A 13,030-nucleotide genomic window follows, 5' to 3' on the forward strand; every position below is an offset into this window, starting at 1 on the left:
TTATAGTACAATTTCAATTTTTTCCAGCGGAAAACTGTAACTGTATTTGTAAAATAAATTTACGTGTAAATGCTGTTCCTAAAAACAGACTGCAGCGCCGATATACTACTGAGCTAACTGGTTCACAACGTGAAGACTGTTTGGTTTCTATTTTAATCTTGACCTTTCAAATTCACCGTTGTTGCAGTTCGTCAATGTTTCCATATATCTGTCAAACAGGCTGTCAAGACTTGTCAAAGTTTCCATGATTCTATTGGCTACTCGTTTGAATGAAATGAAAACGTTGCTCGCAAATCCCCAAAAAATAAAAACAAGTCAAGGGATGTTTTGGTTTTGAGCAAGTTTTAGCGTCCTCGGAGACCGCATTACCATGAACTCGAAATTTCGAGGTGGAGGCTGATAATTATATAAGAAATAAGTTGTAACGCAAGAAAATGGCTTATCACATTTGCAGCTTAGCGTTGTCCGATGAAAGTTTTCCAGAATCAGACAAGGTGGGTACCTTTCATGTTTTTTTAGTTGTTGTTTTTGATTTTCTTTTACGAAGTTGCTGTACAACCTGTTTGGCGAATACTTTTTCTACATTACCTGAGGATGAAATGATAAATTAAGAGTTACCTAAGTCTAGATATAAGTCACTGAGGATAAATTTCAGTAGCCTGTGTCTTTTAAGCTAGCGCTTACTTACCATGCACCATGGATGCGTGCACAAACGTGGAGTGGTAATAACTGTTTGAATGAGGCCTTCGGTTGCGGTTCGTGATTAAAGCGATCAAAATGTTCTAAGTCAACACAAAACTTAGGCCAACGTTGTCCACTGTATGAAGACTTATATCCTTAGTGAAAGCTTTCTATTTTACAATAAAATAAGCTTAATTTGAGCTTTAATAATTCTTAAAGCACGAAATCGAGCGCCATGAATCAGTTACAGTTTTCGCAATCTCGGCGAGTAAATAGGCCAATTTCAGTTTGAAAACATTTGACTACATTTGTAGGTTTGAAGTTGAGCTTCTTCTCAACCGATTTACGTTAAAAGAGACAGAATTAATTGTCCGTTCTACATGCACTTAAAATATAAAATTTAACCACACTATCAAACTCGGCAATATGCGAACCGCTGAGGAAACTATCAAACTGTCTTTATTTGGTCCATAATCTCTCAAGAATCAAGTTTTTAAAGTACAAATTTCACTTCTTTTGCCTTGTCAGTCGTCATTCTTTGAAAGTTCAACCGAAAATACCTGATTTATAAGAGTTACCTTCGTAAATTTACTGCAATTAACAAAATCTTTAAGTTCATCTCTACGAAGTTCTTGCGAGCACGAACGCATGTAAACCTGTGAGATTTTCAGAAATTTTCTTTTGGTTTTTAAACATTTTTAGCTTGAGTCTAGCCCAGTATCTGACAATTAACTCAAACTCTCGTTTTGGATAACTTTTTCCTTGATAATAGTAACGCAATACAACCATTTAACTGAAAAAAGCATTCCCGAAAACACATTTCGGGAGCTTTCTAGCACCCGAAAATTATCGGGGAAAATTACGTGACTTTTCTCGGGCCCGAAAATTTCGTGCGCTTTGAGAAACGCCAGAAAGCGTTTTCGGGAGCTTTACGGGGAGCTTTTCGGGCCCGAAAAGTTCTCGGGAGTTTTGAGGGCCTGTGCGACCAACTGACTCTCCTCCAGCTGTAAGCGATCACGTTTCAGAGTACATGTACCAAAAGACCACTTGATTCAACTCACAGAGGGATAATGCGCTTCCTCGAACACCAGGTAACCTACAAGAGCCGTATCCGGGCACCTCGCCACCAGGGATGTCACGCCACCACGAAACGTTCTCACCACCAACGATCCACTTAATTAATCTAACACTAAACCACAACGCGAAGCTATGGAAAGTTGTTTCACTTCATTGAATTAAGCCTGGTTCTCATATGGCGCCGAACTACCTGCGGCAAGCCGCCGGTACTGCCTGGGGTACCCATACCTGCCAACAACCGGAGTACAAAAATCTGGAGACGTCTAGAAATCTTCAGGGGCAGCCACGAAAACCATGTCAGCAACGGCAAAGAGCCTCCGAGGGCTGTGGCAACAAGGCTATATTTAGGGCTTCAGTGGCGGAGGGGGGGGGGGGGGGGGTCACACTTCAACCGTAATTTCAACATTTCATTTCGTTCAACGGTAAAAAGAAAGGCACACTCTGCGCGACAAAAAAGCACAAGGAGGAAGTCTGTTTTATTTTTTACTTAGTATTCAATATTTATAGTGAACGTAAAAAGCTGGATATTTATGTACTAAAGCGGGAGAGCGGGAGACGAGGCAAAAAATCGTAAGTCTCCCGCCAAAAGCGGGAGAGTGACGTACTGTTCCGACATATGACAACATATACCGTCAGCAGCAACAACAACCATCGCAGGCCTTCGCTCCGGCAAGCCTGCGAATTTTTTCAGGCAACTTCGTAGGCAGGTCAGCGGTTCATCCGAAACGCCGGCGAAAAAAAAGATTATGTGAACGGAACCAACGGTCGTCGGCGATGTAACAGAGGCAAATAAAGCCCACAATTAATTACGTCTAAGATAAAAATCATCTACCAAACAAGAAGACAAATTAAACATTCTGTTCGCCTGAAGAAACATTCCCTGTCGTGTAGCCTCAAGGCAACAAACAATGATGATACTGTCCGTGCTGGCTCCTTTCTCTAAGCATCGGGCGAACCCAAAACTTTCGCTTGGACCGTTTTTCTTCACGCTTTCTTCATTTGTATCTCCTTACAAGCAACAAAACTAGCGAAAACTGGCAAACGAATTACCAGAGTTCTATCTATGTTTATTGAGGGAATCCGAATGTTTAAGAGCGCCAAACGATATCCGTTTTAGCGCTTTTTTAAACTGATTCACCCGGGACACGTCCCAGCACCTGCGTCGAAAAATCACGTCAACCGGCGACTACAATGCAGGTCATCGCAGGTAGGTCGGCTGCATATGAGAACCAGGCTTGACTCACATAAAGCGTGACGTGGACTCGTGTTGTGTTGTATAAGTGTTGGACTTCGCGTATCCGATCTTGTTGTAAACAGCGGTAACAATAAGAGAACAAATTACTTTACTAGTAGCACAGTTTAACTCATTTGTTAAAACCACTGGGTACGCTAAACGCACTACTTTATAATTTCGATTTATTTTCCATGAAACAATAGGCCATTTCCGAGTTGCTGTAACCTCATTGTGAAAGCAAGGCTAAGTGCAATTCTTTCCGTATAAAAAATTAGTTTTGTTTCTATTTAAATGAAATCTAATTTTCACAATACACTTAACCTCACTAGGATGTATCAATCAAACAAACAAATAAGTTTTCCAAGGAGTGGTTCAGGAGATTTTGTAAATTTCTAGGCGGGGTATTAAAAAATTTAAATGATGGCCAGAGAATTAATTCTGTACGGTATGTTAAAGAGTTAGGTGAACACTGGAATGAAATGAAAGAACGCAAGAGACAAAGAAAAAATCTTTGACCTGGGCAGGAAATAATACTCCCTGAAGACCTGGTTATTTCTTGATGGAGTAACATCTTCACTTTCACATATTCACGCCAGTTTTTGTTTTCTTTATCACAATTTTTGCCGTTAGCTCTCTAATGAAAGCCATCGCTTTCAAAGCTTTTAGCGTCTGAAAAGAACATGATTGTGAAAAGATCAAACTTTGACATACTGCAATTTATTCTTCAGGCAAAATCCACATTTCCGCCATAATCTTTGCTTGTACAAGTTCAAGTAAAAACCTGTCAAACCGGTCTACTGTAGTAAAAATAACGTGAAATATTTGAACTCAGTTTGGCCGTTCTTTGTATTCTATGATTGACGTTGAATAATAAATAGCAAAAATACGAAGTTATTTGTAGAATTGAGCGAAAGAATAGTGACAGGTGTGATATTAATAGGAGCTCGAAGGGGTGATTTTCGTTTGATATCACACCTCACACACTTTTTACCACCACAATTGAATTCCATACTGGTGCTTTCAGCCAATGGCTCCTATTATCCTAATGAAATTCATGTTTTCTGACTATCAAGTTTCATATTTACCTCCAAATTTTTCTCATAATTTTGAGACAAAGTTGTGGTTTATCTGGGTGTAAGAACCTGACAAGTTTTTCTATGTTTTCCTTCCTTGTATTGTTTTGATGTTTTTATTTCCTTTGTTTTAAATCAGCTGTGAGTTTAATTACACCGAGGTAAAGCTCAAAGTTTTCCGCTTGTTATTATATTGTAAAAACAAATTTACATCAGTTTCTTATAAGTCTGTCATCTTATTGATAACAACTTTTGTTGTACTGTCAAAGGTGACTGTGGATCCACAGCTTTTTGACAATGTTGTGGCAAAATGTATGATCACAGTCAAGAAACTGACATCCTTTGTTTAAGGACAAAATCTCAGTTATTGTTAACTGAACAGTTTAGAAGCCTATGCATGGTCAAATATTACTGTCTACCCAGGGTGTCCAAACATTGCCATGTAGTTCTGGTTTGGATGCTGGGTCTGGATCAGGGTAACGTACAGGTACAGCTGTGGCATTGAATTCTTTGAGCCTCTTCATCAATGAAGACACCATTTCTGGGTAAACCTCAGATAGTTCATTCCTCTCTTCTGGATCCTCCCGTATGTTGAAGAGAAAGGTGCTGTTAATGTTGTCAAACAGATTTGGTGAATGCTTAATGGGAAAAAAACTTTCTGCAGGTGGAATCCAACTTCCATTTCCTGGACAGCCAGTCAAAAGTTTCCAGTCACCAACTCGAATGGCAGCTTGTTGACAGCGCTGATAAGGCTCATAGAGACCATCCCAGTCCCAGTCCATGGGATCAATATTATGCAAGATTTCCTTCCTTGGTGATGGCTTTCCACTGCTCAATGTCTCCCACACATTGTAACCATCCAAAGGTATTCCATCAGCTGATCCTCCAGCCAAGTGTACTATTGTTGGGAACCAGTCAGTGACATGGATCATTTCCGAGTTGATCTGACCAGGCCTGTCTAACATTTTACTGTACACAAACCCCACCCCTCTCATTCCACCCTCCCACAATGTCCCCTTATAGCCACGCAAAGGCCAGTTATTGCCGCCTGCATGTACTTGCCCTCCATTATCAGTACTGAAAAACAGCACTGTGTCCTCCCACAAGCCTCGATTTTGTAGAGCTCTGGTTATGTTACCAATACCTTCATCCATACAAGAGACCTTGCCTGCATATATCCGACGAGCTGAGTTCTTTATATCTCTGTACCGAGCTGTGTACTGTTCAGGTACCTCCAGCGGCGAATGAACTGCTTGGTATGCCACAAACAAAAACAAAGGCGTATCTAGATCATGGGTCTCTATTATCTCCACTGCTTCATCTGTAAATAAGAAAGTAGAATATTTCCCAGCAGCATCAGTAGCAACTTCTTCATTCCTTCGTAAGTCAAATCCATTCAGATGGATGAATTCTCTAGATGGAAATCCTTTTGAATTTTTGTGCGTATAATAATCTTCGCCGCCGGTCAAATAACCAAAGAAAGAATCAAAACCACGCTGAGTTGGAATAAATTCTCGTTTGTAGAATCCAATATGCCATTTTCCAACCATGTGTGTGCTATAGCCGCTTTCTTTTAACTTACTAGCAATCGTGGTCTCATTCTTGGGCAGTGCATTTGCCTGAGATGGCCAGATATTTCCGTGTTGTAAGCCAGTGTGGATTTGATACCTCCCGGAAAACAACTGGCTTCTAGTCGGGGTGCAAATTGGTTGCACATAATAATTTTCCAGCCGCACCCCATCGGCGGCTAAACTATCCAGGTTCGGTGTTTTTATGCGAGGATTGTGATAACCGACGTCGTTAAAACCGTAATCATCTGCCAGAATAAACACAATGTGCGGCGGTTTACCGAGAGTCCTTTGCACGAAGCAAAAGAAAACTAGTAAAATAGTAAAGACACAACCACGTATTTTGTTGGCATCCATGTTTAGCTATGTTTCGACCAACTAGACCAGGAACAGTGCCGAACGAAACCACTCAATTATGCACACGTACGTGGACATGAACTACCAATGGCGTTTAGCCACACGGAAAAGAAATAATCTCTGGAGACGTTTTGAAAAAGAGCGGACTGATGCAAATTATGATCTGTATAAAGGCGCAAAGAAATTTATGTACATCACTTCGACGCAAAGCAATAAAGAATTATTCTCACTTGGGGCCGTCATGCACAAACGCTCCGGTCCCCGTCGGACCCGTGCATTTAAATTCCCTCGCATCTGTGGATCCGCGGGCCGCGGGGGAACTTTCCGGGGGGAACTCGTTGTGCATATGTTTGTGCGTTAAGTATAAATTGGCCTGTTTTCATGCTGTCTATTTACTCTCTTCGTTGAAACGGACACCAGACGCCTACGGTTGTCGTCTCTACTTCGCCATCGCCGCGCCTCGTGTTTTGTTCTGGTTTCGTTCTCTCCACTATGGCTCAGGTTCCGGAAAACCTATCAGCTGGCGCTGTTGTAGCGGCCGTACAGGCTGAAGAAAACAATGTTGAAGATAATGCTGCTGCTACAGATGGGCTCCGCCTGTGGCCCTAGAGGTTAGTCTTTTTTGTTTTTTATGTCCGTTAGTTCTCCCGGCTTCGTCCCTGGCTTGCGTTTGTGAGGTCTGTATTTTTATTTCGACTTCCTCGCGTTCCCGTTCGTGTCATTATGTCTTATCTCTTTTTTGCGTTTTGCCACTTAGTTTTCTCTGGGGTTTTTGTTTTCGCTCTCAAAGGCCGTGTGTTCCATTTTATCATAGGTTTTTCCTTGCGTCTATGTTATTTCTAGTTACACGTGTCATAGTTTTACAGCGGTGGATTTCGTTTTTCGTTCGTGTTATATACCCCGGGTTATATACCAGCCTCTATTTTTACGTTTGTATTTGTGCTACGGGTCGATTTTTGTCCAATCGTGTCTATATGACTCTACCTCCCCTTTGTTTTTTCTTCGCGTCTGTGTGACCAACTAGTTTTGTATTCTCACGCGTTTAGGTCTCGTGTTAGTCTTTACACTCTGTGTGGTTTGCGTCTGTGTCGCAAGTTACCTGACTTTGCAGTTGTTTTACTCTGTGTGACAAATGTCAGTCTGTGTGGGAGGTATATCACAAGTTTTGCGTCTGTGTGACGAGCATTTTTTTTTCAGGGCCTCTCCTTAGCGTCTGTGTAACCAATTAGCTTTGGTACTCGATTTTTGATTTGTATCTGTGTGACGTGCATTTTTTCTACAGTGCATTTTATTAGAGTCTATAGCCCCATTCACACCAACAAAACATGTTTAATTAAACCGGGTTTAACAAAATGAAAATTGGTAACAGAAAGCTGAGCCATTGACTTTGACATAGGATTCAAGTAAACGTTAACTTACGCTTTCATTTGTGCTAAATCTGCAGTCTACAAAAATCCGAAACTGCAGCTTTTATGAAGGAAACAATTTTAAACTGTGTTAACTAAACAGCTTTTAAACGTGTTTAAGCCTTAGTGTGAAAGGGGCAATATATGTTACCAATATATTTCCCATTTTCGCGTGTGCTGGTATTAGACTTCGCGTACTCTCCGTGTAGACCTTGTTTACGTCTGTGTGACGAATAATTTAACTTTCATTTTCGGTTTTTCGGTTGTACGCCCGCGCGGCATCCGTGTGAGTTTCTGTAACGGTTGTCAGTCTGTGTGGAGCATATGCCACGAGTCCGTCTGTGCGAGGAGCATTTTCTCTGATTATCTGTGTGTTGGCACGATTTCAAAATGTTATGTTTTATGGTTCTCCTTCGTAGGGTATCGACTATCTCCGTGACAAGATTGATTCGTTGCAATCTTCCTTCGATGCGTGGAAGGTAGAAGAGGCTTTGTAATCTGCTAAACAGCTCGGGAGCCGCTCTCCCGCGCTCTTATACCCACTCGCGCTTCTCGCAGGTCTGGAGCAATTAGCTGATCACGCGAGGGACGCCAATCATCCGAACAGGAAGGAGTTTGACGCAATTTACAAGCAGTGCCTTCCCCTGGCGAATACTACCACGCTTGCCGAGGTAGTTTTGCAATTGCTCGGCGACAACGAAGAGAGAGACGTCGCAACACAGATCAGAAAAAACTTCAAAGCAGGGCACTCTTCTAGGAGAGCTGCGACAGAGTCATATTCTGACATCTTGGGGCAGTCGCCTCGTGCTCTCCGCCCGGCGCCATATTTTGGTGGTTCGTTTGGTAGTCGAGGGCCTCGTACCCGACCTTATGGGGCACCTCCAGACGTTCTTTTCAATGCAGAGGGGTTGGCCATTTTGTTAGAGAGTGCCCGGTGCTAGCGCAAACTGCACACCGGCAAATAATGATGTTCGTCCTTGGTAGTCGAAGATGACCATGACATCTCTTAGGTAGTAGAGCTGCTTCGGTGTGTCCGGAGGTGGCTAATGAGGCCTATCCGGGCAAGGAAGCCCAGATAGGCCTTTGTATTTATTTGTCAGTTTGTCACATTAAACTAGCTACATGTTACATTTTTCCTGTATTATTTGTTGGTCTGGTTCGTTCCTAAAGTCAACCGCTGGTATGCATTCGAAGGGGTTGACTAATACCCTTGATTGCTTTGTCCCTGGACGGGGTATTTCGGAGCTGCTTTTCCCCTTTCCTATAATTCAGTCTTATAGTTTTTTCCCTCGTCTTTACTTTTAGGCCTAGCCCTGTATGAAGGCTCATTGCGACTTCCTCCCGGATCTGATATCGCTTATTACTATCTGGAGGTGCAACTGGAAAGGGGAAAAGCCACGCGTTGCAGGCCCACTTCCATCGCCTTCTATGGTATCAAGAGGAGTTGTTCATGCCACCCCTCAAGATGTCATTTTCCGAGACCCCAGTTTCTTCGTCGCAGGGGAGTTAACGATCGACCCAGTTGGGAGTTCGTCTTATCGCAGACCCCTAAAAGGGATGAAATTTTGTCTGTCGTCCATGGGGTCAAGAGTTCTGAGTTCTTCGTTTCCTTTAGGGGTGCCTTTCAGGGAAAATACTATGATTCTGCGATCCCTCCGACAGCGTTTTTCCCCAATAGTAAGAGCTGCCAAGGTTTTTGAGGAATTCATCAGTACCACCCGTGTTACCAATGGCTCTGTTCTCGTTTGGGGAAGTCAGTTGGTGAGGTCCATCCACCCTGTCTAGTTATGCCTATAACTGTGGAGCCGTCCAAGCCTAGGATGTGTCACGATGAACGTTTTTTAAACCTGTGGATTATAGGGACCTCCCTTTTTCGTTAGACTACATAACTGGTTTGCCTCGCTACGTTTTCAAGTACCATTACCAGACTACTTTCGACGATAAGAGTGGTTATGATCACGTCCGTCTATCCCCGGAGAGTTTTACTTTTGTGCGATTGGAGTGGAAAGGGTGGTACTTCTGTTATAAGACCCTACCCTTCGGTTGGAGGGCAAGTGCTTACATCTACCCCACGGTCGGCTTAGCACCTACTTCTAATATTCGCTCCCTGGGTGTTCCTTGTAGTCAGTACATTGAAAGCCAATTGGCTTTGCATAGAGATGTTCAGAAATCGTGTGGATGGTCCAATTTCGCTCTCACAGAGGCCACTGCCTTTATCGTTTGTTCTGTCCTTGTGTCTCTCGGCTACTTCATCGGTCTCTCAAAATCTGTCGCTGTTCCTCAGACCAGAGTAAGATTTTTGGGTCTCTTATCCGACTCAGTCCTTCAAGCCTTTATTATCCCAGAGGACAAGAAAGTCAAATTTGCTACCCTTCGTGACGTTATTCTCCAAAACCGTACAGTATCCATCAATCAAATAGAATTGAGAAAGATCCTCCCCCCCGCAGTTAGTACGCAACTTAAGCAGTTGAGTAAAGAAAGCCTGAAAAAAATTCAGGCTTGAACTTAACGGGATTCGAACCCATGACCTCTGACCAGTTCCCAGTTGGCTTGATAGCTCAGTTGGTAAAGCAATGCACCGGCATCGCAGAGGTCATGGGTTCGAATCCCGTTCAATCCTGAATGTTTTGAGGCTTTCTTTACTCAACTGCTTAAGTTGCGTACTAACTGCGAGGATCTTTCTTCTATTTGATCTTTCATCCGCAGTTAAAAATATATGTTTCATATATTTACTTTCATTAAGACGTTCAAGCGTTTCGCAGGCAAGATAACTCCCTTCTCCCTCGCTGTTCCTGCCGCACAGTTATACGCCAGAGAGAGATATCGGGCTATTTCCCGACCAGCTCACTCCTTTCGCCCTATTAGGGTTACCGGTGACCTTAGATCGGAAATAGCCTATTGGCAGTTTCTAGACTCATGGTCCGATCAGCTCCCGTCGATGGAGGAACGTCATTTAACCGTTAAAGTAACCAGCGACGCATCTACATTCGCTTGGGGTGGAAGAATTGATAATCCCTATAGGCCGCGCTTAGCGAGTCGAGATGTTTGGCAAAAAGAAGTGAGAGCGCAGCCTATAGCAGTAGAGGAAGCTCTAGCGCTTGTTAATACCCTCAAGGCAGAAAAGTCCACCCTCATAAGTTGTCGCGTAGATGCACACGTGGATTCTCTTACATTCATTCAGGCTTGGAAAAAACAACGTGGCAAGAGTAAACAGTTAAACGACGCCCTCAAACTTCTGTCGGAAGTTCTTCTTCCCTCGAATTATGTTACGTACCCTCATCGCTTAACGAAGCAGACAGCCTTTCGCGTGTCTAATCAGACAAAGATTGCAAGCTCGCAGGCGAACCATTAGAAGACAGCTGTAAACCTCTTTGGCCCGCACACAATGGAACTCATGGCACTCGATTCCAACGTCCAAGTCGGTCATTCAGGTTCACCGCTCCCTCATATTTCTCCTTTCCCTACTCCGGACTCTATCGGTGTTAACGTTTTCGCTCAGGTTATTGCCCCCCACGAAAACGCGTATGTTTTCCCGCCTTTTGTCTTGGTTGGTCCTCTCCTCCGTTTTCTTGATGCGGCTTCGTTCTCGTTTACCTTGATAGTCCCGAAGTTAAACCCGCTTCCTTACTGGTGGCCTCTTATTCAAACTGAAGCATCTCATTCCGTCGTTTTAGGCAGAAAGGGAGACCGCGACGTTTTGCTTTTTCCGTCGCTTCGGAACGTTTTCCTTACTCGCCCTCTGCTGTGGGACCTCTACGCCTTCAGAGTTGTTAATCCCCCTCCTTTACTTCATCCCTAGCTGCAGCGACCCAGGATCTGTGAACCAGCCGCCCCTTGTCCTGTGTGTGGATACCTTAACGACGCTGATTATAATTTTTGCCAGAGGTGTCGTTACTACATAGCCAGCTGACGAATTTCCTGTCTTCAATGCCAGTGCCCAAGTCCCTCGCTTCCGCCTCCCCAGCCGACATTATCAAGTTTTTGGTGTGGAAGGACTCTTCAGGAAAGACATTTGTCCACCATTTACCTTGCCCTTCTTTGGGGAAGAACCGAGACACCTCTTGTTTATGCCCCACTCGTCTTGTTGCCAGAACCGTCGATAGTTTTATAGGAAAACATCGATCCATATTTGTCCAGGAAGGCTTAGGAGGCGAGTGGGACGACCGCTTCTAAGGCGTTGGCAACCCTGTCTCCCACCACTCTGTTAGGGCTTATTTAAAATGTGTTAGGGAGGAGCAGGCCCAGGCTAGGGTTCAGCCACATAAGGCTGTTCCTCTTTTTATACATAAATTCGTATTTATTGGGCGTTCTATTCTCTCTAGGCTTAGGGATCCTTCAACTCCACCATTGCTGTTTTATATCTTAAGTAGGGACTTTAGTTTCTTCTCCATAGATTTTTGCACCGGAGACCGCTCCTCGGACCTAGATCGAACTAGGAGTAAGGAAATACTTCGGTTCCCTGATTCGTTCGGGCTTCTTCCTTGGTGATGGCTTTCCAGTGTTCAATGTCTCCCACACATTGTAACCATCCAAAGGTATTCCATCAACTGATCCTCCAGCCAAGTGTACTATTGTTGGGAACCAGTCAGTGACATGGATCATTTCCGAGTTGATCTGACCAGGCCTGTCTAACATTTTACTGTACACAAACCCCACCCCTCTCATTCCACCCTCCCACAGTGACCCCTTCCAGCCACGCAAAGGCCAGTTATTACCACCTTCATATACTTGCCCTCCATTATCAGTACTGAAAAACAGCACTGTGTCCTCCCACAAGCCACGATTTTGTAGAGCTCTGGTTATGTTACCAATACCTTCATCCATACAAGAGACCATGCCTGCATATATCCGACGAGCTGAGTTCTTTATATCTTTGTACCGAGCTGTGTACTGTTCAGGTACCTCCAGCGGCGAATGAACTGCTTGGTATGCCACAAACAGAAACAAAGGCGTATCTGGTTCATGGGTCTTTATTATCTCCACTGCTTCATCTGTAAATAAGAAAGTGGAATATTTCCCAGCAGCGTCAGTAGCAACTTCTTCATTCCTTCGCAAGTCAAATCCATTCAGATGGATGAATTCTCTAGATGGAAATCCTTTTGAATTTTTGTGCGTATAATAATCTTCGCCGCCGGTCAAATAACCAAAGAAAGAATCAAAACCACGCTGAGTTGGAATAAATCAGCTCGTTTGTAGAATCCAATACGCCATTTTCCAACCATGTGTGTGCTATAGCCGCTTTCTTTTAACTTACTAGCAATCGTGGTCTCATTCTTGGGCAGTGCATTCGCCTGAGATGGCCAGATATATTTCCGTGTTGTAAGCCAATGTGGATTTGATACCTCCCGGAAAACAACTGGCTTCTAGTCGGGGTGCAAATTGGTTGCACATAATAATTTTCCAGCTGCACCCCTCGGTGTTTTTATGCGAGGATTGTGATAACCGACGTCGTTAAAACCGTAATCATCTGCCAGAATAAACACAATGTGCGGCGGTTTACCGAGAGTCCTTTGCACGAAGCAAAAGAAAACTAGTAAAATAGTAAAGACACAACCACGTATTTTGTTGGCAGTCATGTTCAGCTATGTTTCGACCAGTTAGACCAGGAACAGCGGAACGAAACCGGACCATCGC

General features: G+C 43.6%; 1 protein-coding gene and 1 pseudogene across 1 annotated transcript; both read right to left on the reverse strand.

The window, feature by feature from the left end:
* Nucleotides 1–4,256: 4,256 nt before the first annotated feature.
* Nucleotides 4,257–6,020, reverse strand: LOC146456298 (arylsulfatase I-like). The gene has a single exon (XM_085093201.1). The coding sequence runs from the start codon at nucleotides 5,988–5,990 to the stop codon at nucleotides 4,467–4,469; it is 1,524 nt and encodes a 507-aa protein (XP_084949327.1). The 5' UTR covers nucleotides 5,991–6,020; the 3' UTR covers nucleotides 4,257–4,466.
* A 5,798-nt stretch (nucleotides 6,021–11,818) lies between these two features.
* On the reverse strand, nucleotides 11,819–13,014 carry LOC146456299 (arylsulfatase B-like; annotated as a pseudogene).
* Nucleotides 13,015–13,030: the final 16 nt, after the last annotated feature.

This window comes from Pavona decussata, unplaced genomic scaffold (genome assembly GCF_977016875.1).
Source record: "Pavona decussata unplaced genomic scaffold, jaPavDecu1.1 SCAFFOLD_258, whole genome shotgun sequence".
Classification (NCBI taxonomy): domain Eukaryota; kingdom Metazoa; phylum Cnidaria; class Anthozoa; order Scleractinia; family Agariciidae; genus Pavona; species Pavona decussata.

Excerpts from the sequence above, each read along its gene's own strand:
- LOC146456298 (XM_085093201.1), bottom strand. The coding sequence starts at position 5,990 with ATGGATGCCAACAAAATACGTGGTTGTGTCTTTACTATTTTACTAGTT.